A 25108-nucleotide genomic window follows, 5' to 3' on the forward strand; every position below is an offset into this window, starting at 1 on the left:
AACTGACGCTAATTGAAGGCACCCAAGGAATTGTAGGATTCAGAGAGAATCAAAGAGGTATTGAACATCCAATTTGGAACGGAGTATCTACATTTAAGTTCACCAAGTCCACGAGTTTACTGTACACTATCGGTTATTATGAAGCTACTGCTTGGAGAATTGTTTATTCAACATTTGTTAAGTATACTCAGTGAATTTTGAGAAATCCGTCTTTGAAGTTTGTGGATTTACTGCCCATCATACAACCCGATTTTAACAGGTTCTGACTACTAGATGTTGCTGCTTCTGCTGTTAGGTGAAGAAGATGTGATTACTTGGATTGAAATGACGTTGCTACATTCTAAATTAAATTGGTGACCTGCTCCATTGGTTGATGCCTTCAGAGGATGCTTAGTTAATAAAAGTAACTATCTGGATAACTTGGCTGCTTACATTTCAAGGCTGTCCGCCACTGTTCTTTTAGAAACATTTAATACTTAAAGCCCGAGTGGCCTTGAAAGGTCCAGTGTATATCAACTGTCTAGGAGAACTCCCCTAATGTCATATTTTCAACGTACAATGACGTGCCGCGCAGGTCCAAAACATGACATTAATCAACAAAAATTATGACATCCAAACAAAAAATCCCAGTGTTGTTGGATGCAATTCTTAAAACATACAATGTAGCCAAATGTTTTTCTTCTTGACCAGGAATAATTGAACAGTTCCAGACCTTTTTAAACAGAATATTCCTCACATTCAATCAATCTAAATACGTATGTTTTGAATTTATGAAGCAGAACACAACTAAGCATACCTCTTTAATATCCTCTGTAGATGTTAACCTCTTGATTGGTCAATTCTGACAAGAATCTGCCATTTACTTTTTCTGATGCAAAACAATATAATTATGGGTTTGCAATGGATGTGCAACTGGCAACATCTAACTGGCTGAAAGAGCGAGCTGCTAGCAGAGACAGTACCACCTGGTGGTCAGAACTAATATCAAGCTGTACAATGATCCAAGAACCTAAAAACGTCCACTAAACATGATCGGGGAGAAACATTATTCACAGAGAATACATTACTACGGTAAAGAAGCAATGCTCCAAATCACAGCTCCATACAGTATACATTGAGAATGATACTATATACATGTATAAGTTCTTTGGTGATGGGTGTCAACATCTTTTTTTGAGATGGAATAGTAGAATAGTGGTTGTAGTGTGAACCGATAACTTATGGAGTGCTAGTCCAAGTCTCCAAGCACATGCCCAAGACTTATGAAAAACCTGCATAGCCTAGTTAGGGCATGATGCTTAGACTGCCTGTAAGTTTGAATCCTGTGGGGGACAACCAATATGAGAAAGTATGAAAATGTACACACTCCTGTAAGTGGTTCTGGATAAGAGCTTAGTTAATTCAGACAGTGACACATGCTGTCCAATGACACCCCCTGCCCCCCACCTTCATCTTGCCTATCAGCTTCCTGCTCACTTCCTAACATTCTCTATCTCACTTTCTACATCTCTCCCTGTCTGTCTGTCTGTCCCTCTCTCCCTGTCTGTCTGTCTGTCCCTCTCTCCCTGTCTGTCTGTCTCTCCCTGTCTGTCTGCTCCTGCGTGTCGTCCTTCAGCAGGGTAAAGAGGGCTTCCTTCAGACCCTCCACAGGTACATGGAGGTCCACGGCACGGTGTACTACGAGACCCAGCGCCCCCCCGAGGTGCCCGCCTTCGTCAAGAACCATGGCTTGCTGCCCCAGCATGAGCTGCAGACACTGCTGCGCCGGGCCAAGGTACGGGAACTCACGCACGCACACACACACACACACACACTAGATGACACCAATACAAATACAATAGCACAATGCCTACACACTTACATGCAGGCGCAATGCAGGATGCTCACACATGGAAATATGCAAATATGAGCAATTATATGAACTGCGCCATTAACTGACCAACACGAGTGATACAACAGGAGGTTGTCCTGACTGTGTTCACCTTCATATGTCCCTTCAGCTCTTCATAGGGTTTGGTTTCCCCTACGAGGGGCCCGCCCCTCTGGAGGCCATAGCCAATGGTTGCATCTACCTGCAGCCCAAGTTCCGCCCACCCCACAGCTCACTCAATCATGAGTTCTTCAGAGGCAAGCCAACGTCCAGAGAGGTGTGTCTGCTGCAAATTTGTAAATGTCTGAAACCCTGCTTATCTGATCAGAAATCACCAACGTCCACCAGTACAGTAAGACCCAAAGCATTGCATCTTGCTGGGTTGGCTGTTCTACCAACTCTATTTCTATGTTCCGCTCGCTCAGGTTTCGTCACAGCACCCGTATGCAGAGCAGTACATCGGACGGCCGCATGTTATGACAGTGGACTATAACAACTCCCAGGAGTTCGACAGCGCCATCAGGGAGATCATGAGAACCAAGGTACAACTGTCTGTTGATGAGAGGCAATGACACAGGACTCCGGAGTGATGCGGGGTGGAGTCTCGTCAGCACAACATACGTTTTTGTCCTGGTCGTGGCACGTTGACCGGGAGCCTAGCAAAGGGCGATGGTAAATAGCTCAGGAACGTACTGGCTGGGTGCGAAGCATGATCAGGGGTGGGACGCTGCATCACGTCCTGCTCCAGCGAATCCTTGAGGAAGGCCTGTCCCAATCTTAGACTCTCCTGCGCACGCTTGCAGTTGCAATGATGGGGTAAATCCATAAAAAAAAGAACTTATTGGAATTTTGTTAATGTCAAATTGTAGCAAAAACAAGCAGGTCACAGCCTTAATCAGCATTAGGGTAACATTGCATTCCTTGGCGAACCAAGGCATTGGTCTCCTGCCAAAAAAGACATTAAAATGTGACGAACATTCCAGTGAGTATGGGTTCTTCCGTTTCCCCTTAAGGTCAGATGTTCAGAATGTTCCCTTTGAACTCGACATGCAAATACATCTTTCACGCTACAAGCGTTTCAGTTGAGTGCGCCAGTTTTCCTCCTCAACGTTGTGTTATTTACAAACGTTACCTTGATCAAACGCGCAACTCAAGCTAGCGATCAAACACATTTGCATCGGCAGGCCCTGCAAGAAAACGTGCAGCCACGCAACAGCTGTCGGTACAAAATGGGTCAGAGCGTTGGACGACCGACTTCAAGTGTTTGTTTCATCCATCAGGAGACTCGCCCTGCGTATGGATGATGAAAAAGCGTGGGGGAAAACGTGGGGGAGGACACTCGTTCTGCATCGCTCCAGATGTACTGGCGTGTTAAGCGTCGCCAGTCGTATGTGATGTGTGCAGAGCCAACATGTAATCGGCACACGCGACTTAACGGGGAACGGCCATGTGTTAGAGGCAGACCGCCGGGTGAAACGGGCGTGTTGAATGGCCTCTATAAAGCTGCGTCGGCTGGGCTGAGGTGTGTTGTCCTCCCCTCTCACTCTCTCTCTCTCTCATTCTGTCGACTGGGTCTTGTCAGACACGCCATAGCTCAGTGCCCCAGCAATTACTCCCTGTCTGTCTGTCCGACTGTCTGTCCGACTGTCTGTCTGTCATTCCGCTGAGGGAAGGCTGATGGGCCACTTCACCCTTCACTGGAGAGTGCAAACCTCCTCCGCTCTGTCACACACATACACGCGCACATATCCTCAGACACACACACACACACGTATACACACACACACACACATACACGCGGACATGGGAACATACACGCATGAACAAACACACGTATGGTACACACAGAAAACACAGATGCACGAAGAGTCAGATGCGGACAGACACGCGCAAATAGATGCGGGCACAAAATTATGCACACACGCACGCGCGCACACACACACACACACGTTGGTCCTCTGGTCTGTGAGGCTGTGGTTCTTGGTCCAGTGGAGCTCCACAAGCTCAGCCATGCAACAAAGCAATCTCTACTGGCTGACACCTCTTCATGTTCACATAAATCTCTCTCCCGTTCTCTCTCTGTCACCTTTCCATGTCTCTCGTTCTCTGTCCCTCAATCTCTCCCTCTCGCTTATTCTATCTTTCTCCATTTCTCTCCGTCTCTCTCTCTCTCTCTCTTTCCGTTCTCTCCCTTTTTCTCTGTGTATGTGATAGCTGTCCCTAGAAACGAAGCGAGGAAGGAATGGAGGGTAACATTTCTCAGTCAAGACTCCGTTTAGACTCCTCTAAACATATTTTCAGAGGTTTATCTGATTCATTTCGTGTGCCAGATTGCTATTTCGTAATGTTTTGATCAGAGTTGTGATGTGTAATGCTTTCGTTTATCATCTGTCTACATATTTGCTTTTCAGTGGTTTGATTTCAAATTGGAAAAGTGCGATTTCACATGCAGTTAAACGTTTTGCGGCTATGATTTTCTATTAAAAAGTGATTTAGTGAGTGATGTATCATTTCCAAGTGAGATTTGCAACATCCGAAATGTGTTCTGCTGTTAACTAGAGATAGAGAGTCCATCATTAACTTGGACTCTTTACTTTCAGGCTCCATGTATTCCTAATGGAAAAGTTAACATATTTCTGTTTCATCAAAACTGTCTTGAAACATTTGATGTTATCTAGGCGAGCTGCATTCTGCATGATAATTATGTTCGCTGGCTAACTATTTTATGGTACTATGAATGCAGTATGCAGTATTTAGCTCATATTATGTTAAGACCAACCATCTACTGTTGTGACATAGTACGCAATCAGATCCACATAGCAATAACAAGATACAATGGGGGACTACATTAAAAAAAAGCTGCATTTAATAGAATCAGGAGAAAAAAATGGGCAATTCAATTATAGCATGTTGTTTCATTTATTTTCCTGTCCAGACGTGGGTGTGTATTTTGCACAAAGCGCTATAAATACCCAAGCTGCAATTATTTTTTGATTTATCACAGCATCACAGCTATTCTCTAATCAGACAAATCAAGGGTGAGCTTCTTGTTGCACGCTGAACCGTTATGCAAATGAAATCAAGTTCCAACACCTCAGTCACTGACTGTCATTAAGTCTCAGTCTTCACAGTGCATCACTGTTGACCAGGGGGCCCCTGGGAATGGAACTAGGCGGCCATTCAGTCCCCGCAACACATCCATCCGCTTTGAGTAATGAGTCGTATTGTCCAGCTGTTTATGGCAAATAGGATGAACGATGGAGAAATAGTTGAGACAACATTTAAACAATATATGGTAATGGTAATGGCGTGGTGTTAAGCTGATTGCCTAGCAACAGGTGCGCGTCTGTTTCACCACAGGTCGAGCCATATCTGCCATACGAGTACACCTGTGAAGGAATGCTGGAGAGAGTGCACGCTTACATACAGCATCAGGTAGGTTAAACGCGCGTGCACACACACGCACGCACGCACGCACATACACAGAGAGCTATTATACACAGATCCAAGTGAACTTAGTAAAATTTGCATACTTTATTGTGCGCTCTAATGCTCAACGCCGCTTAGCCCGTCCCTCCTCTGAGTCTAATTAGCCACGGCAGGTAAAGGATACCTCACTGAGGACCTGATGACGGTAGGAGAGGAAGGAGAAGGAAGGGGGGGAGATGGAGTTGAGGAGGACGAAGAGCAGAGGGGGGGGGGGATATGGAGCGAACAATGGGGCGTGCGTTCAGTTAATCCCCACATGCAAAAGAAAATACTTGCTCGGTTGTTAACGGACCTCTGGTCACATCGCCACAGATGTGACGCGCTCTCCTGGTGAGTGGCAGGGCAGACAGGCAGAGACACAGCAGCGCAATCAGGCAACAGGAGCTCAGCTAAGATGTCCGCTTCTATCTGGCTAATTTGTCTGTAAAACGCTATTAAAACCGGCTTTCGCTGACTTCGATCAATCGAATAAACGTTATTTATGCGGCGCATTCCCAACATCAGAAGCACCATACCGAAATCTTAAACGTCAGACAAAGTTCACATTTCATTTTTCGAAGCAGACCATTGATTATTTAATTTTTTTTATTGCGGGCTGGGGTGAGAGTATAGACAAGGAGAGCGTTGACATATTCAAGTCAGCCGGTAATAAAACCGTTAGTCCCAGTAATGACACGGCCGTGGTTCGGGATTTGTCTCATCGGACGTCATTCCTGTTTAAAGTGACTCATCCATATTCACCCGACTGTGCCTTTGGTGCTGGGCCCAGTCAGCCGGATGAGATCCGTCAGAGGACAGGTAGCAGATGGATGGGAGATTATTTAAAGTGATGTGTGATCATGTAGAGGTTGGAGGGAAGCCTGCTAGTTTGTCTAGTGTAGTGTTCGCCTCCAAAAGCCCCGTAGTGTTTGTGAATTTACATCTATTTACACGGTTTATCTTCAGCGCTGAAGGCAATTTGCCTGATGACTCATCCCCAATTTAATTCCGCTGCTTTATCAATCGCTGCGTAGATTCAGTCTGGCACCGCCAATTGTTTGTGTGACTTCAAAATAAGGGGAGTACAAAACATCAGCGATTGGATCGTCTGACAAATCTAGGCAAGTCAGAATTATCAAACTCGTTAACGTCATCATGTCATTTTTCTGGACCAATCAGAGTCATTCGAATCTGTTCGTCTGAGAGGGGGACAAATCTAGACTAAATATAACCAATAAACATTGGTTGGCCGGAGCAATGTGGTCAGCTAGCCAAGCATGAGAAGACAATAGAGTCAACTTGTTACCGTGTAATGCTTTGGGTTATTTTCTCTCTCTGTCTCCCCACTTCTCTCCTCTTTCTCCAGGACTTCTGCTCCCCAGAGGCCCCCTTCCCGCCAGCCAATTCCTCCACCAAGACCCAGTGGCCTTCTGGTCCTGGGCCTCAATTCGTCCTGCTGCCCAACTCCAGTGCCCTGGGCTGGGCCCCCAACGCCAGTGCCCCACCCTCCTGGCCCCCGCTCAGCTCCCTGAGGCTGCTGGCGTCCCAGGATGGCCAGTCATGTGTGGAGGCGTGCCAGCGCGCCCACCTGGTGTGTGAGCCCGCCCTGTTCCGCTTCGTGAACAACAAGGAGGCCCTCCGCGGGTGAGCGCCACGTTCGTCTGCTGTTGTATGGAGCCGGGGGGTGGGGGGGGGGGGGGGGGGGGGGGGGGGGGGGGGGGGGGGGGATGGGGGGGGGGTCAGGTGTGCCGTCGACACTTTGTAGGGATCTCGACTCATAGGAGAAGACGACCTCTACTGATTCTGTTTCCTCTCCTCTGACCGCTGTCCTCCTCCTCCATTCCATCCACCCTCCTGTTCTCCGTACACCCCCCTGTTCTCCATCCACCCTCCTGTTCTCCGTACACCCCCCTGTTCTCCGTCCACCCCCCTGTTCTCCGTACACCCCCCTGTTCTCCGTCCACCCCCCTGTTCTCCGTACACCCTCCTGTTCTCCGTACACCCTCCTGTTCTCCGTACACCCTCCTGTTCTCCGTACACCCTCCTGTTCTCCGTACACCCTCCTGTTCTCCGTACACCCTCCTGTTCTCCATCCACCCCCCTGTTCTCTGTCCACCCCCCTGTTCTCCATCCACCCTACTGTTCTCCTTCCACCCTCCTGTTCTCCATGCTTCTTTCTTGCTCTCTCTGTACTTTGACTCTCTCTCTTTTTCACTCTGTTTATTTTTCTCGCTCCCGCTCTCCTGTGGGCCCCTCTTCTGTTTCTCTCTGCATCGCTTTAAACGTTCACCGTCCTTCGCTCCCCTTCCCTCCGTCAATCATTCAACCCCCCCTCCCCACCCCACCCCCGCAGACTGGCGGTACAGTGTGAGGTCGTGGAGGCGGAGGTCAACCACGTGTTCCCAGCGTTCTCTGTCCTGAGAAGGGAGTGTGGCCTGCAGAAGGACCCGCTCCTCTACAGCTGCGCTGGCCTCAGCCCCAAATACCGCCGTCTTTGCCCCTGCCGGGATTCCCGCCGTGGCCAGGTAGCCCTCTGCCGGGACTGCTTATGAGGAGGGCCCCAGATGCTTTTTTTTGCTTTTTTTATGAACCGCGAATCCCTGGAGCTGACCGGCCTCCAAGGCCACAAACAACTCCCGGACCTCTAGTTTTAGCCAAAGAACTGGAGACTGAAATGACCCCTCCCCCGCCCCTGGCTGATAAGAGTCTAGTCACTGGCTTAAGAGAGACACTGAACTGTTTTGAAACCCGGTGTCCTATGGACCATGTAGTCCTTTCACGTCTGCAGGACGTAGGAGCAGTAAGGGGGCGGGGTCAGGACGATAGCACAATTGTCCTCCCGGGGAAACGACTAGGTTGTTATCCCCAATTCCCAATTTAGAGCTAATGGAAATAACTCAACTGAGGATCATTTATTTGCTGCTACAATCTTATCTATTACTGGACTTCAGCCCGCCGAGACCGGGAGTAAAACGAGAAATCGATGGTGGGTGATAACATGTGACACACCATATGACAAAATCACAGAAAAGGTGACCTTTGAGTGGAACGTCAACTTCGGGTCAATAACCAGTCTCATTTTCTCTGTTCAACGCGCTGTAGTTTGACAATGAATGATGGACACTCAAACTCTAATGAATCATCTGTTCTCCCTTTGAAGATGGACCGTTTTCTTTTCTGGGACTTTAACCCTGGCTGACAAAGGGTCCATGCAATCGTCTGTGTTGCGTTAAAAGAGATTAAAGATTATTTTTCAATAAAAGTTACGTTTTGAGCTCCGCTCCTGTGAGAACAGAGGGCTTTTTAGGAACCTCCCGGCGGTTTTGTGACGGAAGTCAAAATAAAAGCGGAACAATACAGTGAGATCAAATCGTCGTTGTGGTTTTTATGTGGCTTTTGTCATAAAAAAACAAAACAAACATATCCTTTCTTTTCCTAAGATTGATGGTCTCTTTCTTCTTTGGCTATTCATTCCCTCCCTATCAACCCCCGCCCGCCCGCCCGTCCATCCATTTATTCTAAATAAGTGATGTTTGATATTTGTTCCTCCTACAGAGCTAGAAGCCAGGGATGAGGCTGTCGATATGTTGTAAAGGAGTCGACAAAATAGATTTCTGCTTTCTGGTTTTCCAGATGTGACATGTACTTCTGATGCCAGCTTTCACAACACTGTTACTTGCCTCGGGAAGTGAGTGACTAACCCCAGCCACCTTCTCAAAGTTGAAATAGTTGGGTGTATTTAAAATATATATGGTTGTCATTCTCTCAATCAGATTCATGAGGTAGTCAGCTGGAGGTTGTGGAGGTCCAGCTCATCCCGGACCATCTCAGTTGGGTTGAGGTCGGGGGTGATTGTGGAAGGCCAGCTCATCCCGGACCATCTCAGTTGGGTTGAGGTCGGGGGTGATTGTGGAGGTCCAGCTCATCCCGGACCATCTCAGTTGGGTTGAGGTCGGGGGTGATTGTGGAAGGCCAGCTCATCCCGGACCATCTCAGTTGGGTTGAGGTCGGGGGTGATTGTGGAGGTCCAGCTCATCCCGGACCATCTCAGTTGGGTTGAGGTCGGGGGTGATTGTGGAGGTCAGGTCATCTGATGCAGCACCCCATCACTCTCCTTCTTGGTCAAATAGCCCTTACCCAGTCAGGAGGTGTGTTTTGGTCCCTCTAAGCTCGAACCAGGCCCTCCCTACTAATTCAGTCACGTGAGGGAGTGTGGTGTGTATGACAGACTAGACCTAGCTCAATGCGAGAGATATAGAGATGCTTTATTGCTGTTGTGAACATAACTATTAACATTAGAACATAAGAAGTACTTATGGACAGTTTGAACTTTGTATGACGCTTGGCTGAAAACTCTGTATGACAGCTATCACACAAAAAAATGTACTTCCATAATTGTGTTGGTAACTGGTTTATTAATTAAATTGATTGGCTGACAATTGTGGTGTGTTTCAGCCAAAACTTACAAGAGATTGTGGTATATGCACAATATACCACAGCTGAGGGCCGTTTCCTGCAATTTCGCGCTGCATTGTGCGTAAATACAGTCCTTTGCTCTGGTATATTGACCATATGCCACACTCCTGTAACTCCTTGCCGAAAACAAACCACAACTTTCAGCCAATCTGTATCCCAATCATCCACTTAAAATATTGCATATGACAGCAGTTTGTGGAATCTTGATAGTTGATATATTGATTGTTGTGTACTGTAGTCCACGGCTCCAAGCACAGCTTTCTGCGGTCAGTGAGTAAAGTAGAATATAATGAATAATAAATCTCAAGTCCATGCAGAATTCCCAGATGACCTGAAAGTGAATAAGATAGATTCTTTAAAGCTTTCTGTGTTTTCAACTTCATATTGCCCAAAGGCCATTTAAATTGCAATGAATAATTTGTATCCAGGCATTCATCTCCTGGAGCTTAATGCAAGAATAATAAAAAGCACTTCGCTCTACTGGGAAAAGATAGGCTTAGTTAAATACTTACTTAAGTCTTATTCTACTGTTACTCTACTGTTCTAAAGGGTCAAAGAAGAAATGTAATTCTATTGGCATAACATGTGATTATAGTCGTTATTTTATCAGTACTGGAATTCATTCTCCAGACAATGAAAAGGAAATCAACTCTTTTGTCCCAGGGTCTGCCCATTTCAGGGTGCATTTGAAAGTGTTCGTGCGCGTGTGTGTGCGTGTGTGTTTGTGCGTATGTACCCTTGAGCAAAAGAAACACATAAAAAGCAATCCTAAGATACCTAGCGGCTGTTTTAAACACTCCATTCTTAGCTCGATCTTTATCACAGGAAGCTCGTACTACCGACAAAATGCAGAGGGCACCAATCAAGCCGGTAAGTTAGAAATTATAATGATTCGAACGGCAAACACCACAGAAGACTCCAGCTACCTTGAAGTTAATGGAAAGAAAAAGTTGTTGGGTGACTTTCTCTTTGGGGTGTGTAGATGGGAGATGTTTATCAGATAGCTTAGATCCGAAAAATTTGTCTTATCTATGGAGGAAGGGCCACAGTGCCTTACTGTTCACAGCAGATAAGAGGCTTTTTATCAAATTGTCTGCCGATGTCTCAAAGGAATGTTACCGGAGCTTAATCCTCAGTTGATGCTGTGCCTTAATTTTAAAGGAGAAACGGCTAAACCAAAAGGAAACCTTTGAACATATGGACATCTGCATTAAATTTGTCTCTCGGACTGACATGGCAACCCCATCATCCCCAGGGTCAAATTGACTCATTCAGCCAAGCCCCTACCCCTTCTACTCCCCAAGTTGTTGAGAATGTTTTCTCAGTTGACTTACTGGATAAAACAAGGAAAGATATAAAGGAATAATCAAATGTTCAATTTCTGTATTCTCAATAGGATTTGGTCTCTAATAATCCAGGAAAACTGTACTAAGTGTGCTATGGTTCTTCACGGAGTAACCAGGTGTTGGGCAAACATTGATTTTCCAACCACAACCTTGCTATCGTCTTCTGACATTAAGCCAACATTAAGACATTTTTCCCTCCATCTGGTCTCATTGATCAGTCAGTGAAATCCCAAAACTAAAAGCCATCGACTCCCGTCAAAGTAGGAACGTAGAACACCGGTAGTAAAATAAACTAGTAAAGAAGACAAGCCATCAGTGACTTAGCCCTGCTTAAAAAGAGATACAACATATTGAGTGAATCTCACTGGTGCACTCAATTCCTTATAATCAATATGGTGTGAGTAGGTTTGGCAGACTGGCTCGGTTGCAAATAGCTCTCCTTTGCCTCGTAAGTAAATAAACAGTGCGTGAAAATAACAGCCACCTGTTCCATTGTTGGGTATGACTCAGCTCCTATTAAACATTCATTAAATGTGTAGGTCGGGGTTTTCCGCAGACAGCGCCACGCTTGAATGTCAGATTTCTCACTTAATATGCGCCTCTCTTGTTTATTTTCTTTGTTTACATTCGCCGTTGCGGTCTTGGACCTTTTAATTAAGCTTAAGCGAGTGGCATTCTGTGGGAAGTCTGACCGTGTGTGTGTGTGCGCATGTGCTTGTGTGTTTGAGTGTGTGGGTGTGTGTGTGTGTGTGGGGGGAGGGGGGGGTGCAGCATTCGAAGGCCTGTGGTTTTCTGAAATTAGATTTTCACGCTATTGATTTCTATCTGTCAGCTTCTCAGCGTGCCCTTTCTGTATGTTTATGTGTGTTTGTCGTTTACACCAATCATTGACCAGTCAGAGTTGTACCCTGGTGACGAAGCGTGCATCCTATATTGGACGTACATACTGGGAACTCCGTAGGTATTCGGGCAGCGACACAAGTCTCGTCTTTTCAGTCCTGAACTCTATCACTTTGGGTCTGAAGCGATATAACGGAAGTGCAGTTAAAGTACAGGCTGTCGGCTTCAATTGGATGGTATTGACATCTTTGTTGCATGAACCGACATAACGGTGGGTGGTGTATGTCATACCTCTATTGGGTGGACCAAATGTATTTATACAATTGGCCTCAAAGTCTTTTATTACACAGGTGTGTTTGTTGCATCATTAGCGCATGCACAAGAGAGCTGTCAATGTCTGTTCTCAATAATAGACCTGGCATTTGAATTTGGAGTCAGTTGCTGTTGTAAGTTTACAAAACGATCGCCATCACGATGTGTACGTTAGAAAGAAGGAAGGCCATGGATCTCCACAATGGCCAATGACCTGCTAGTAAGACTTCAAAATGTTTAAAAATGTACTGGCACACCAACTTATCTGTGACATAACATGGAGGGTGTGCTATGTTTTGGCATATACAGTGGGGAGAACAAGTATTTGATACACTGCCGATTTTGCAGGTTTTCCCACTTACAAAGCATGTAGAAGTCTATAATTTATATCATAGGTACTCTTCAACTGTGAGTGACGGAATCTAAAACAAAAATCCAGAAAATCACATTGTCATGTCATGTCATCTGTCATCTTCTTCCGCGTCATCTTCTTCCGCTTATCCAGGGCCGGGTCGCCCAGACTTCCCTCTCCCCAGACACTTCCTCCAGCTCTTCCGGGGGGACACCGAGGCGTTCCCAGGCCAGCCGGGAGACATAGTCCCTCCAGCGTGTCCTAGGTCTTCCCCGGGGTCTCCTCCCGGTGGGACGGGACCGGAACACCTTCCCAGGAAGGCGTTCCGGAGGCATCCGAAACAGATGCCCAAGCCACCTCAGCTGACCCCTCTCGATGTGGAGGAGCGGCGGCTCTACTCTGAGCTCCTCCCGGGTGACCGAGCTTCTCACCCTATCTCTAAGGGATCGCCCAGCCACCCTGCGGAGAAAGCTCATTTCGGCCGCCTGTATCCGGGATCTTGTCCTTTCGGTCATGACCCAAAGCTCATGACCATAGGTGAGAGTAGGAACGTAGATTGACCGGTAAATCGAGAGCTTCGCCTTGCGGCTCAGCTCTTTCTTCACCACGACAGACCGATACATCAACCGCATTACTGCAGAAGCTGCACCGATCCGTCTGTCAATCTCCCGTTCCTTCCTTCCCTCACTCGTGAACAGGACCCCTAGATACTTAAACTCCTCCACTTGAGGCTGGCACTCTCCACCAACCTGAAGTGGGCAAGCCACCCTTTTCCGACTAAGGACCATGGCCTCAGATTTGGAGGTACTGATTTTCATCCCCACCGCTTCACACTCGGCTGCAAACCTTCCAAGTGCATGCTGAAGGTCCTGGCTTGAAGGGGCCAACACGACAACATCATCCGCAAAGAGCAGAGACGAAATCGTGTGGTCCCCAAACCTGACACCCTCCGGCCCCTGGCTGCGCCTAGAAATTCTGTCCATAAAAATTACGAACAGAACCGGTGACAAAGGGCAGCCCTGCCGGAGTCCAACATGCACAGGGAACAAGTCTGACTTACTGCCGGCAATGCGGACCAAGCTCCTGCTTCGGTCGTACAGGGACATTGTATGATTTTTTATTAATTAATTAGTATTTTATTGCATGACCTAAGTATTTGATACATCAGAAAAGCAGAACTTAATATTTGGTACAGAAACCTTTGTTTGCAATTACAGAGATCATACGTTTCCTCGAGTTCTTGACCAGGTTTGCACACACTGCAGCAGGGATTTTGGCCCACTCCTCTATACAGACCTTCTTCAGATCCTTCAGGTTTCGGGGCTGTCACTGGGCAATACAGACTTTCAGCTCCCTCCAAAGATTTTCTATTGGGTTCAGGTCTGGAGACTGGCTAGGCCACTCCAGGACCTTGAGATGCTTCTTACAGAGCCACTCCTTAGTTGCCGTGGCTGTGTGTTTCAGGTCGTTGTCATGCTGGAAAACTCAGCCACGACCCATCTTCAATGCTCTTACTGAGGAAAGGAGGTTGTTGGCCAATATCTCGCGATACATGGGGCCCATCCATCCTCCCCTCAATACGGTGCAGTCGCCCTGTCCCCTTTGCAGAAAAGCATCCCCAAAGTATGATGTTTCCACCTCCATGCTTCACGGTTGGGATGGTGTTCTTGGGGTTGTACTCATCCTTCTTCTTCCTCCAAACACGGCGAGTTTAGATCAAAAAGCTCAATTTTTGTCTCATCAGACCACATGACCTTCTCCCATTCCTCCTCTGGATCATCCAGATGGTCATTGGCAAATTTCAGACGGGCCTGGACATGCACTGGCTTGAGCAGGGTGACCTTGCGTGCGTTGCAGGATTTTAATCCATGACGGCGTAGTGTGTTCCTAATGGTTCTCTTTAAGACTGTGATCCCAGCTCCCTTCAGGTTATTGACCAGTTCCTGCCGTGTAGTTCTGGGCTGATCCTCATGATCATTGATGCACCACGAGGTGAGATCTTGCATGGAGCCCCAGACCGAGGGAGATTGACCGTCATCTTGAACTTCTTCCATTAATAATTGCGCCAACAGTTGTTGCTTTCTCACCAAGCTGCTTGCCTATTGTCCTGTAGCCCATCCCTGCCTTGTGCAGGTCTACAATTTTATCCCTGATGTCCTTACACAGCTCTCTGGTCTTGGCCATTGTGGAGAGGTTGGAGTCTGTTTGATTGAGTGTGTGGACAGATGTCTTTTATACAGGTAACGAGTTCAAACAGGTGCAGTTAATGCAGGTAATGAACAGGAGGGCTTCTTAAAGAAAAACTAACAGGTCTGTGAGAGCCGGAATTCTTACTGGTTGGTAGGTGATCAAATACTTATGTCATGCAATAAAATGCAAATCAATTATTTAAAAATCATAAAATGTGATTTTCTGGATTTTTTTTTAGATTCCGTCTCTCACAGTTGAAATGTACCTATAATAAAAATTACAGACCTCTACATGCTTTGTAAGTAGGAAAACCTGCAAAATCGGCAGTGTATTAAATACTTGTTCTCCCCACTGTATATGGCTGCTACTGGAACTAACTCACTTGTCTTCATTGGTGACGACTGCTTATGGCAGCAACAGGATTAATTCTGAACAGAAGCAACCTAAAAACTCAATTACCCCAAACATACTGCTAAAGCAGCAAAGTCATTTTCAGGGTGAAAAAGTGGAAAGTTCTTGACTTGTCAAGTCAGTCTAATTTAGCTTGCTATTCACCTGCTGAAGACAAGATTGAAAGCAAAAAGGCTTTTTGTTCCCCAAACAAATAGGAACAAAACAGTGCTGCGGTGTAGACCTGGAAGATAACCATTGTCTGATGTCTTTAGGTCACAAACTTCATGCACTCATTGAATGCAAAGGTTTTGCAACCACTAAATATGGCAACTATTTACAATTATGTTAATGTTTCTGATTTATTTTGGTCCCCTAAAATAGCGGGAGAATATATATATATATATATTGACCACTGTAATTCCTACATTTTCTGCGGTTTATGGGTCTAAACAGTGTAATGTAAAATTGCAATTCTGTGTTATCAGTGCAGCCATGTTGTTCCGAGATGCTTAATACAGACTGTTGCTTCCCACTGGGCACAGCGGGCTTGCTTGACCAGGCGGCTGTGTCACATCTTGCTAGCCGTAGCGAAAGTGGGCAATTTGCTACATCCCAGTTAAGATAGCAGCCTACACATGAAAATTGACTTGTATTATTGTGGTAATGTTAGTTACCAATTGGGCATCTCTGTTATGCCGTCCATCGCTCATAGGAGAGTGTTTCAGTTACAAGCCAACAGGCATGTTATGTTGGCTGTCAGTTGGTTACCACAAATGTCCTCCAGAAAAGGGAAGTGGCTACATATCAAAACATTCCTGGCAGGTCTGAAAACCAAAGCCCATTTGCTCAATTTTCACAATGAAGTAAGTAAAAACATAAGAATACTGAACACTTCCTGATGAGTGTAAACTGATTCCTGGAGGTTAGGATTGGATTTAGGGTCATGGGTTAGGTTTAAGGTAAATTCTATGGGAGTCATCGCATGGATAGTAAAACCTAATTGTTTCTAACAAGCGTATCCTGCCTTAACCTCTTAGCTGTTTGACATGCGAATAAGACCCAGGTCCATGTAGCATCCACGCTAATAGGAGTTATGCGTGCAGTCGGATACCTAACTGGGCAAATAAAGGAAATGAATGGAGGACATCTGCTGGTGTACCCAAGTGTCCTTTATGTCTGCCAGTCTTTTGTTTTTCACACTCCATTTGAATGTGCACTCTAAGGGACTCTGAAACGCACACAATGCCCCACTCTTAATTCAATTCCAAAGACTTCCTCCCGGACTCCTCCGTCTTATCCTTTCTCTCCTGTCCTTTGCTTATTTCCCAGAAGTCTCATTTCCACGCTTCCTAACTGCCATTGTTTACACCAGAACCCAAAGTGTTAGCTGTTGTTTTAGTGTTTGATGCTATTTGTGGATTTAATTACCTGCTTCCCCGCATTGTAACTATGCACATCCGCTCGCCCTTGAACGTGTGTGTGCCAATTGGCACTCTAACCCATAGTGCCTGGTAGGGATGTTTAGCACTCAAAGTTTTGATGGTGCTTCTGTCCCCCCCCCCCCCCCCCCCCGTCAGTCACTTCACAATTCGTCTGGCCCGAAGTCACCGGGATGTCCACCCCTTCTGCCTTCCCTCTGTTTTCCACCAATCCTTCGTCGCCGCCACCTCCTTCCCACCACCCTCTGTCCCTTTCTTGTCTGCGTTTGGCGAGACAAGGGTCACCGTGAAAGCGGCGGCCGTTTGATACGCGCGGAGACGCTCGCCATCTCTCCCTCAGCGTCCCCCACTCCACAACAGCCTTGCCCCCCCCCCCACCCCCGCTGCCCTCCTTCTCTCTCCTCCTCTCCCAGTGTGATCCCCGTTTCTAATCACAGGAGAGCGAAGCGGTGGGGAGCTCCCGCCAGAAAGCCCCTAACTGGAAGTGACTGGTTTGACCCCCCACGGCTCCGTCTCCTGATTGTCAAGGCTAGCCGTCCTCAGAAAGCCCCTATTAATGTGTGCAGAACACGGGCGCGCTCCCTCCGCCGCGGCTCAGAGCATCGTTACTCTGACTGTCAGTGTGCTCACTAAATTGTGTCAGTCACACAGTTGGTTTTCAGCAGGCGTCACTCTGAAGTCGTCTCTAATGGCGTGCCATGCACCAAACGCCGCGTCTTACCTGTGGGTGAGTGTGGGTGGGTGTGTGTGAGTGTGTGTTGAGTGTGGGAGGTGTTATCTCTTCTTTAGTTTCTCTCTCTCTTCCTCTCTTTGATTAACAGGCCATTGCTCAGAGGCCCAATTCTTATTTTTAACCTGCCTCCCAAAAGCCAACTCTGAACTGAGTGGGAGGGGAGTGCGGAGGGAGTGGGGAAAGAGCGAAGGAGAGAGGAGGAAAGAAGCAATGAAAGGATAGTGTTGACACTTGCTCTCTCCGTTGGTTTTCTCTGTCTGAAGTTATCTTCATCAGTTTCTGTATGTTTCTGTAGGTCTCTCGTTCTGTAGGTCTCTCTGTATGTCTCCGTCTGTATGTAGGCCTCCCCGCCTTGCAGGTCTCTCTTACACACCTTGAGATTCCTCCTGCAGAGTTGACGGTGCTGAGTGTAGCCCCCCGAAGCCGCCTCAAACCTATTACTGAAAACCGGGAGAGAGGAAAGAGGAGAGGTGAGCAGACGAAAAGCACGAGACAAAACGCTAATCAAAGCTGGGAGAGGGAGAGAAAGAGAAGAACCACAAAGAAAGCAGTGACATCATCCTCGCGCTGGAAAAAAAGGAGAAAGACAGCGAGAAGAAAAGAGAGCGACAAGGCCTCCTAGTTGGCGTACCTATGCATCTGTCATTGATTTCTTCCTCTGTAAATATTTGAAGGGCCAATAAAGCCCTTTCTTTATTTACTCCACTTTATTTATTCAGGCTCATGCTAGCGCCTCGCAGTCTCCCTCTGGAAGGTGCGGCGTCATCACCGCCCAATTACTCATGCATTATTAAAGCTTGTCTCCTTTCCTTTCTACTTCCTATGTGAAGGTAGCATTATTAAAAGCTACTGTATTCTTGCCCACTTCCTCCTTCCTTCCTTCCTTCCTTTCTTCCTATCCTCCGCGCATTTAAAATCCTCCCTTTTCATTTCTTCCGTGATTTCCTTTTTTTGTCTTCTTTCTCCTCTTTTCTCTGTTAAAAGCTGACTTCCTACCTCCTCGGTTCCCCACATAATGTAATACCCCGAAACTTCCTCTCTCTCTCGTTGTCTGTCCCTCCTCCGCTTCTCTTTTTCCTAACTCACTTCCATGCTATTCGCCCCGGGCTGCCTCCTGCATCCTAACACAGGGAATTGAAAATCCTCCTAAGCTCTGATCTGTGTGTGTATGTGTGTTTTTTGAGAGAGAGATTGTGTGTGTGTGTTGGGAGAGAGATTGTGTGTGTGTGTGTTGGGAGAGTGATTGTCTGTGTGTGTCTGACTTGTCTTTCATTAGAGGGAGCTTTGATGTGAAGGAACAATGAAGGTGGCATTGTCACTAAGGATCTTTTTTTAATATAACTGCCTGGTGTCTCTTTCTGCACTGCCAGGTCACAGTGACATCTTATTTCAGAGATATAGGGTTGGATATGGGAAGTCAACTGCCTGGTGTCTCTGTCTGCACTGCCAGGTCACAGTGACATCTTATTTCAGAGATATAGGGTTGGATATGGGAAGTCAACTGCCTGGTGTCTCTGTCTGCACTGCCAGTACACAGTGACATATTTTTTCAGAGATATAGGGTTGGATATGGGAAGTCAACTGCCTGGTGTCTCTGTCTGCACTGCCAGTTCACAGTGACATATTTTTTCAGAGATATAGGGTTGGATATGGGAAGTCAACTGCCTGGTGTCTCCGTCTGCACTGCCAGTTCACAGTGACATATTTTTCCAGAGATATAGGGTTGGATATGGGAAGTCCAGTACACACATAGAGTGTACCGCGACCTCAGAGAGGTGAGACGGTGAAACGGTTGGACAGACAAAGGAGAAGGGGTGGAGAGAGAACACACAGTGACATGCTTGTACGAAAACAAAGCACAGCACAGACCGTACAATAACAATCCAACACCTCTTTACCAATCTAAATCCAACCCCTCCTCTCCAACAATGCAGAGTTACAGAGACAAGAGAGGAAGAGACCAGGGGAGGGAGAGACCAGGGGAGGGAGAGACCAGGGGAGGGAGAGGGGGCGAGATAGAGAGGGGAAGAGAAACAGGCATAAACAAGGTAGTGAAAATAGAAACACACCGTTGTACAGGGGACCAGAGGCATCCATTCTCTCCACCACTTCAAAAACCCGGGCAGACGACATGAGGAAACAGCACCCGTCCCAAAAAGCACCCCGTTGCCCGTGCAGTGCACTCCTTCTGACCAGAATGCCTAGCAGCACTGTGGGGAATAGGGGGCCATTTTGGACACTGTCACAGAGGGAGATGTTTCCAAGGAAGCTCATGGGTCCCATGGGGACAATGGTCCAGTTGTGCAGAAGCCCAGTAACTGCTCTGAAAATGTATTTATTTTTTGTCCAGCTAAATGAGTTGTAAGTAGATTACTGAAGATGTTGTTATATATAGTCTTACTATGAGGTTATTCTTGATTCGTATTGACCCTAACCCTTATGCCACGATTGAAGTTACTGCACTTTCACGTGGTTGGGCAAAGCAGGGCGCTCTTCCAACCGCCCGAAATATTACAGAAGTGATATTTATCTCCCCTGAAATGTATGTTTTCATATTTCATATTTGTGGGGTCGCATTCTCCCTCAGCGTGTGTACGGGAGATCGGCTAAATGCCTCAGGAGAGACGTACCAGACCTCAGGCAGACTGGGCCTTGAGCACTTGTGGCCTCAACTACATAATCCAAACATTATGTTCCACAACCATAGCTGAATTCCCAGGATAACACACACACACACACACTGATGGATGGGCCCTCCTCCCCAACACACTGCATTATAACTTCATCCCTGACACGTTGTATATGAGCAGGAGCCCTCAGCCTGTATCATAAGTAGACCTATTTATAGCATCCATGCCGCGGCGGAGGCGCTCACAGGGGAGAACATGAGTGAGTGTTGTTAATATTCCAAATGCTAATACCGACAACTCTCTAATCGCCCACTTCCACATAACAGTAGGCTGCGTCTTACAGAAATCGCAGAACACTTTGAGTGAACTATCCCTTCAAAGGAATGTTTGAAACTTTATCTTCAAGGGACAGTTCTCTTAAAATACAATCCTTTATAGCCATATTTTGACGGAAGTGTCTTTGAAGACCCACACCAGTGGAAATCATTTTTATCGACCAGAAAGTCGATGTCCAGACCTTACCCATAATGTTGTACAGCGGTTCACGTCAATAGGTCATATGACATAACTAAGATTGAGGTGATAAATCCAATCTTCTCAGGTGTCTGTGAAATCTGTCATTTCCTAGAAAATGATGTGCATACTCTTTGCAGCTGGCCTTTCAGTTCAGAGCTCAGGTTTATTTGTCTTTGGGGCTCCAACTGACAGTCAGCTATGTCAGTTACGCTACACTTGCATTGCAATAGCCCTGTTGTAATTCTTTTTCCTTTTGTTACGATCTGCTTATCGTAATAATTTCGGTAATTTGTGACATTTCGCAAATGTTTTAGCTATTGTGTGTACAGCAAAAATATATGAATATCTGAGGAAATCGTGAATGAGGAAATTGTGTGATATGATTGCATTTTACATTGCCGGAGGTTCAATGGTTTTATACCACTAATGTAACAAGCACATTTACAGTCATGTAAGAAAGTACCCCCAGGATGTTACATATTTGGACGTGTGGATGTGTAATCTTTACATCAACACTACTGACAGATAAAGGTATACCTAATTTAACAAATGACACTGAAAGATTGTACTTGGCAGTCACTGCAGAAATACGCTAGGTTCAAATAGCTGTTTTAGCCCCCTTTGGCTGAAACGCCTTCATGCAGTTTCTTGTAACCGTCTATCAGTGTTGTACATCGACTGGGAGGAACTTTTGCCCCCTTTTCAGTACAGTGCTGCTTCAACGGTAATGTTCAAGGGCTTTCTTGCATGCGCATCTTGTTTCAAGTCCTCCCACAGCATTCCAATAGGACTGAAATCTGGACATTGTCTCAGCCATTCCATTACCCTCCATCTCCTCTGTTCGAGCCATCCTGTTGTAGCTTTGCTTGTGTGTTTCGGGTCATTGGTCTTGTGGAAAGATCCAAGATGACCTTTGGTCTAGAGATTTAGATTAGATTGGATTCAACTTTATTGTCATTGAACAAGTAAAGGTACGGTACAACAAGATGCAGTTAGCATCTAACCAGAAGTGCTAATAGACGAGGGCGGAAAATGTACAAGTATTAAGTGGAATGGTACTGAGGGCTACCTCGCAATCCCCAAGTCCAAGTATAAAGGCTTTGGTGACAGGGCTTTCTCCTAGGCTCTGGAACTCGCTCCCCAAAACCATCTGTGACTCTGAGACTATCCCCATCTTCCAGCAATGCCTCAAAACTCATCTGTTCAAAATCACCTACCCTTAGCCATGCCCAGGCCCATTCTCTCAATTGTCTTTGTTTTACCATGGTATTTTTTTTGTTTGTTTCTGTTCCATGTTCATTTTGTAAAGCGTCTTTGGGTCCCTGAAAAGCGCTATATAAATATAATGCATTATTAGTGATGGGTCACAGAGTTCAGCAGTCTATCTAAATCACCTGGGTAAATATTTATATGGAGGATTTTTGGCTGTGATTCAGATTATGTTGGTGTAGCTAGCAAGTTGTGCTAGCTAGCTACAGCCTGGGCTCCATTATAGGAAATTGTCATGATACGATATACGAGGATGCAGTTGTTGGTGGTCTTAAATGGAAAGCAGACCGAAAATATAATGATTAAAGCGCCCATATTATGACTGCTTTTCAACTTATAGGTCTATAAGTTCCATAAAACATGTTTCTGAAGTTGTTTGCTGGAAATAGCTTGTAGGAAAAGATTCTTACCTCCCTCTATTACCCTCTGTTTCAGTCCCTTTCAAAGTTTTCTGCTGCTCATTGCATATTCATTAGCTGCTGCTCCTTTGCCCACGCCCACTCTAACTGTTACCATGGTAGCGGGGAGAGCGTAGTAGTAAAAGAGAGAAATGCCATCAACTTCATCTTTTAGAATGTATGTATTATTATGCCAACAGATACATCAAGCAAAAAAGTATCACTAATAAATACACTCCAGGAGAAGAAACTACAGAATGGTTGGCTTCAAGTGTAAATAGTGCTGTGATGTAGCAGTCTAAACCATACACTTGTTTTGCCCTAGACAACGCTAACATATTCCCGTTTGTAAATATAATATTATAAAATATTTACAAATGCATTATTTGCACAAATCCCCGAAATTATATCCGGCGGGGGATGAGTATTGCTTGACCGACTGAGTCTCCGGGTTTGTATGTGGACACCATGCTAATAGCTAGAAGCTAGCGGTTAGCGTTACCTTGTACTATGTGGCAAAACACTAGCTAGCTAAAATGTTAGTTTGCCAAAACACTTCTTGGTTAGTTTGTGTAGAATTGCAAAATAAAGACAGCTAATTGTATAGAACTACTTACATGTCCCTTGTCTGCAGGTATTCCACGCAAAGTTTGAATTGCGCACTCTTTTAGCAAAAGTTTCTTGGCTAATCCTGCCTTGTACTGACCGAAGTTGGAGAAACAGCCGTCTCAAACTGGTTAGCACAAACCGAAAAAATTTTGATAACTGTAGCAGGGACATTGCCTTCAAAAATGAATTCAAGCCATGCCACTCTTCTGTCCTCTGCGGCTGGGACGCGATGGAGTGTTTTGTGCTCCTCTTTACAGCCAACCACAGTTTAAGTGGTGCTTCGACATGGTGGTTCTGAATCAGTAACAACATGGAGGATATCAGAGAAGAAGTTACTGCTGTACCTGGTGGGTGGAGGGTGGGAATATTTAAATTTTTCGGACTGTGACGTCACAGTCCGAGGAGTTTTCTAACAGCTCACCCAGAGACTGAAGACAGAGGACATTCAGAAACCTATATCTCACTCAAAACAGCATGGATGTTTTTTTTCCAAAGTTTGTATGCGTGTGGAAGCACCAGAGACGCAAAAGAACACCCCAAAACCCAGAAAACGTGATTTTTTTCATAATATGGGCACTTTAAGCATTTTCAGTGAACTGTCCCTTTAAGTGAATAAACAGGGTCCTTTTATAGAAAGGACCGTTGTGATGTTCTGTGAATCGCAACACCTGGAGGCTGTCGTCATCGGCTGTGCAGCTCTTCAAGGGCCTCGGGAGAGCGCTGCGTTACAGAAGATGGCTGCCTTTGATCTGGCTTAGAGATGGAGAGAAACAATAGCGTCAGCTGGAGAGGCCCCACACTGGAACAACACATACACACACTCAAAGACACATAGGAACGATGCACTCTACAGCAAATAGTCAAACTGAACACATGGCAGGCTCCTTTGAAGCAGCGGGAATGTGATAGGGAGGAGGCAGCAGCAGCAGTTACATGACAGTCAGACGGTAAGTTAGCACTGTGTCAACAGTAGCAGTTATGTGACAGTCAGGTTGTAAGTTCACTGTGTCAACAGTAGCAGTTATGTGACAGTCAGGCTGTAAGTTCAGTGTGACAACAGTAGCAGTTATGTGACAGTCAGGTTGTAAGTTCAGTGTGTCAACAGTAGCAGTTATATGACAGTCAGGTTGTAAGTTCAGTGTGACAACAGTAGCAGTTATGTGACAGTCAGGTTGTAAGTTCAGTGTGTCAACAGTAGCAGTTATATGACAGTCAGGTTGTAAGTTCAGTGTGACAACAGTAGCAGTTATGTGACAGTCAGGCTGTAAGTTCAGTGTGTCAACAGTAGCAGTTATGTGACAGTCAGGCTGTAAGGTCAGTGTGTCAACAGTAGCAGTTATGTGACAGTCAGGCTGTAAGTTCAGTGTGTCAACAGTAGCAGTTATGTGACAGTCAGGTTGTAAGTTCAGTGTGTCAACAGTAGCAGTTATATGACCGTCAGGTTGTAAGTTCAGTGTGACAACAGTAGCAGTTATGTGACAGTCAGGTTGTAAGTTCAGTGTGTCAACAGTAGCAGTTATATGACAGTCAGGTTGTAAGTTCAGTGTGACAACAGTAGCAGTTAGGTGACAGTCAGGCTGTAAGGTCAGTGTGTCAACAGTAGCAGTTATGTGACAGTCAGGCTGTAAGTTCAGTGTGTCAACAGTAGCAGTTATGTGACAGTCAGGCTGTAAGTTCAGTGTGTCAACAGTAGCAGTTATGTGACAGTCAGGCTGTAAGTTCAGTGTGTCAACAGTAGCAGTTATGTGACAGCCTGTAAGGTCAGTGTGTCAACAGTAGCAGTTATGTGACAGTCAGGCTGTAAGGTCAGTTTGTCAACAGTAGCAGTTAACAGAAAAACACACAAAAAGGGTTTTGGGCCGTTGTGTCTGACAATGGAACGAGTACACTTACATTCATGCTGCACTGTCTGCAGGGTATGCTATGTGAGCAACTGATGGGAAATATTTCATAAATCTCTTCAAGTCTTCATCTTACCCTTTTAGGTAATTGTAAATGTAATCAACTAGAATTTGTTAACTGGTCCTGCATATTCTGTTGCTAGTCTTTAATTCTAACAGGACACCTGGATGTTAAAACGGAAAGGCATGTTTTGACACCACGCTGAAAAACACATGAGATGACCTCCCATCTGCATGCATTATACAGTACAGGGGGGAGCCATGCTGTCTCCAATGGCTCCAATGTTCAAAAGGCAGTGTCATGGGATAAGCCGCAAAACAGACTGGAAGTTGTTTATTATAGAAGGACTCTTGCCTTCTCTGGTA

General features: G+C 45.9%; 1 protein-coding gene and 1 long non-coding RNA gene across 9 annotated transcripts in view; one reads left to right on the forward strand and one right to left on the reverse strand.

Annotated features, from left to right (window-relative positions):
• LOC105021617 (alpha-1,6-mannosylglycoprotein 6-beta-N-acetylglucosaminyltransferase B) overlaps window positions 1-8727 on the forward strand; it is a 121046-nt gene extending 112319 nt beyond the window's left edge. For 3 of the 7 annotated variants that reach the window (XM_010889393.3, XM_020049871.2, XM_020049873.2), the window contains exons 13-18: window positions 1616-1774; window positions 2001-2147; window positions 2296-2412; window positions 5231-5305; window positions 6705-6982; window positions 7692-8727. In XM_010889393.3, coding sequence (XP_010887695.2) covers window positions 1616-1774; window positions 2001-2147; window positions 2296-2412; window positions 5231-5305; window positions 6705-6982; window positions 7692-7890 — 975 coding nt within the window. In that variant the 3' untranslated portion in view covers window positions 7891-8727. The remainder of the gene's footprint in view (window positions 1-1615; window positions 1775-2000; window positions 2148-2295; window positions 2413-5230; window positions 5306-6704; window positions 6983-7691) is intronic. The other 4 variants (XM_029122258.2, XM_020049876.2, XM_020049872.2 and 1 more) reach the window with 3 other exon arrangements.
• Window positions 8728-9585: 858 nt separating this feature from the next.
• The window catches only part of LOC109616077, a 30918-nt gene continuing 15395 nt past the window's right edge, over window positions 9586-25108 (reverse strand). Inside the window, exons 5-6 of one of the 2 annotated variants that reach the window (XR_002197141.2) lie at window positions 17793-23594; window positions 9586-10145 (exon numbers count right to left, since the gene is read on the reverse strand). This is a non-coding gene — a long non-coding RNA (uncharacterized LOC109616077). Of the gene's footprint in view, window positions 10146-17083; window positions 23595-25108 lie in introns of those variants that run through there. The other variant, XR_004576203.1, reaches the window with a different exon arrangement.

The sequence above is a fragment of the Esox lucius genome, chromosome 9 (genome assembly GCF_011004845.1).
Source record: "Esox lucius isolate fEsoLuc1 chromosome 9, fEsoLuc1.pri, whole genome shotgun sequence".
Taxonomy (NCBI): domain Eukaryota; kingdom Metazoa; phylum Chordata; class Actinopteri; order Esociformes; family Esocidae; genus Esox; species Esox lucius.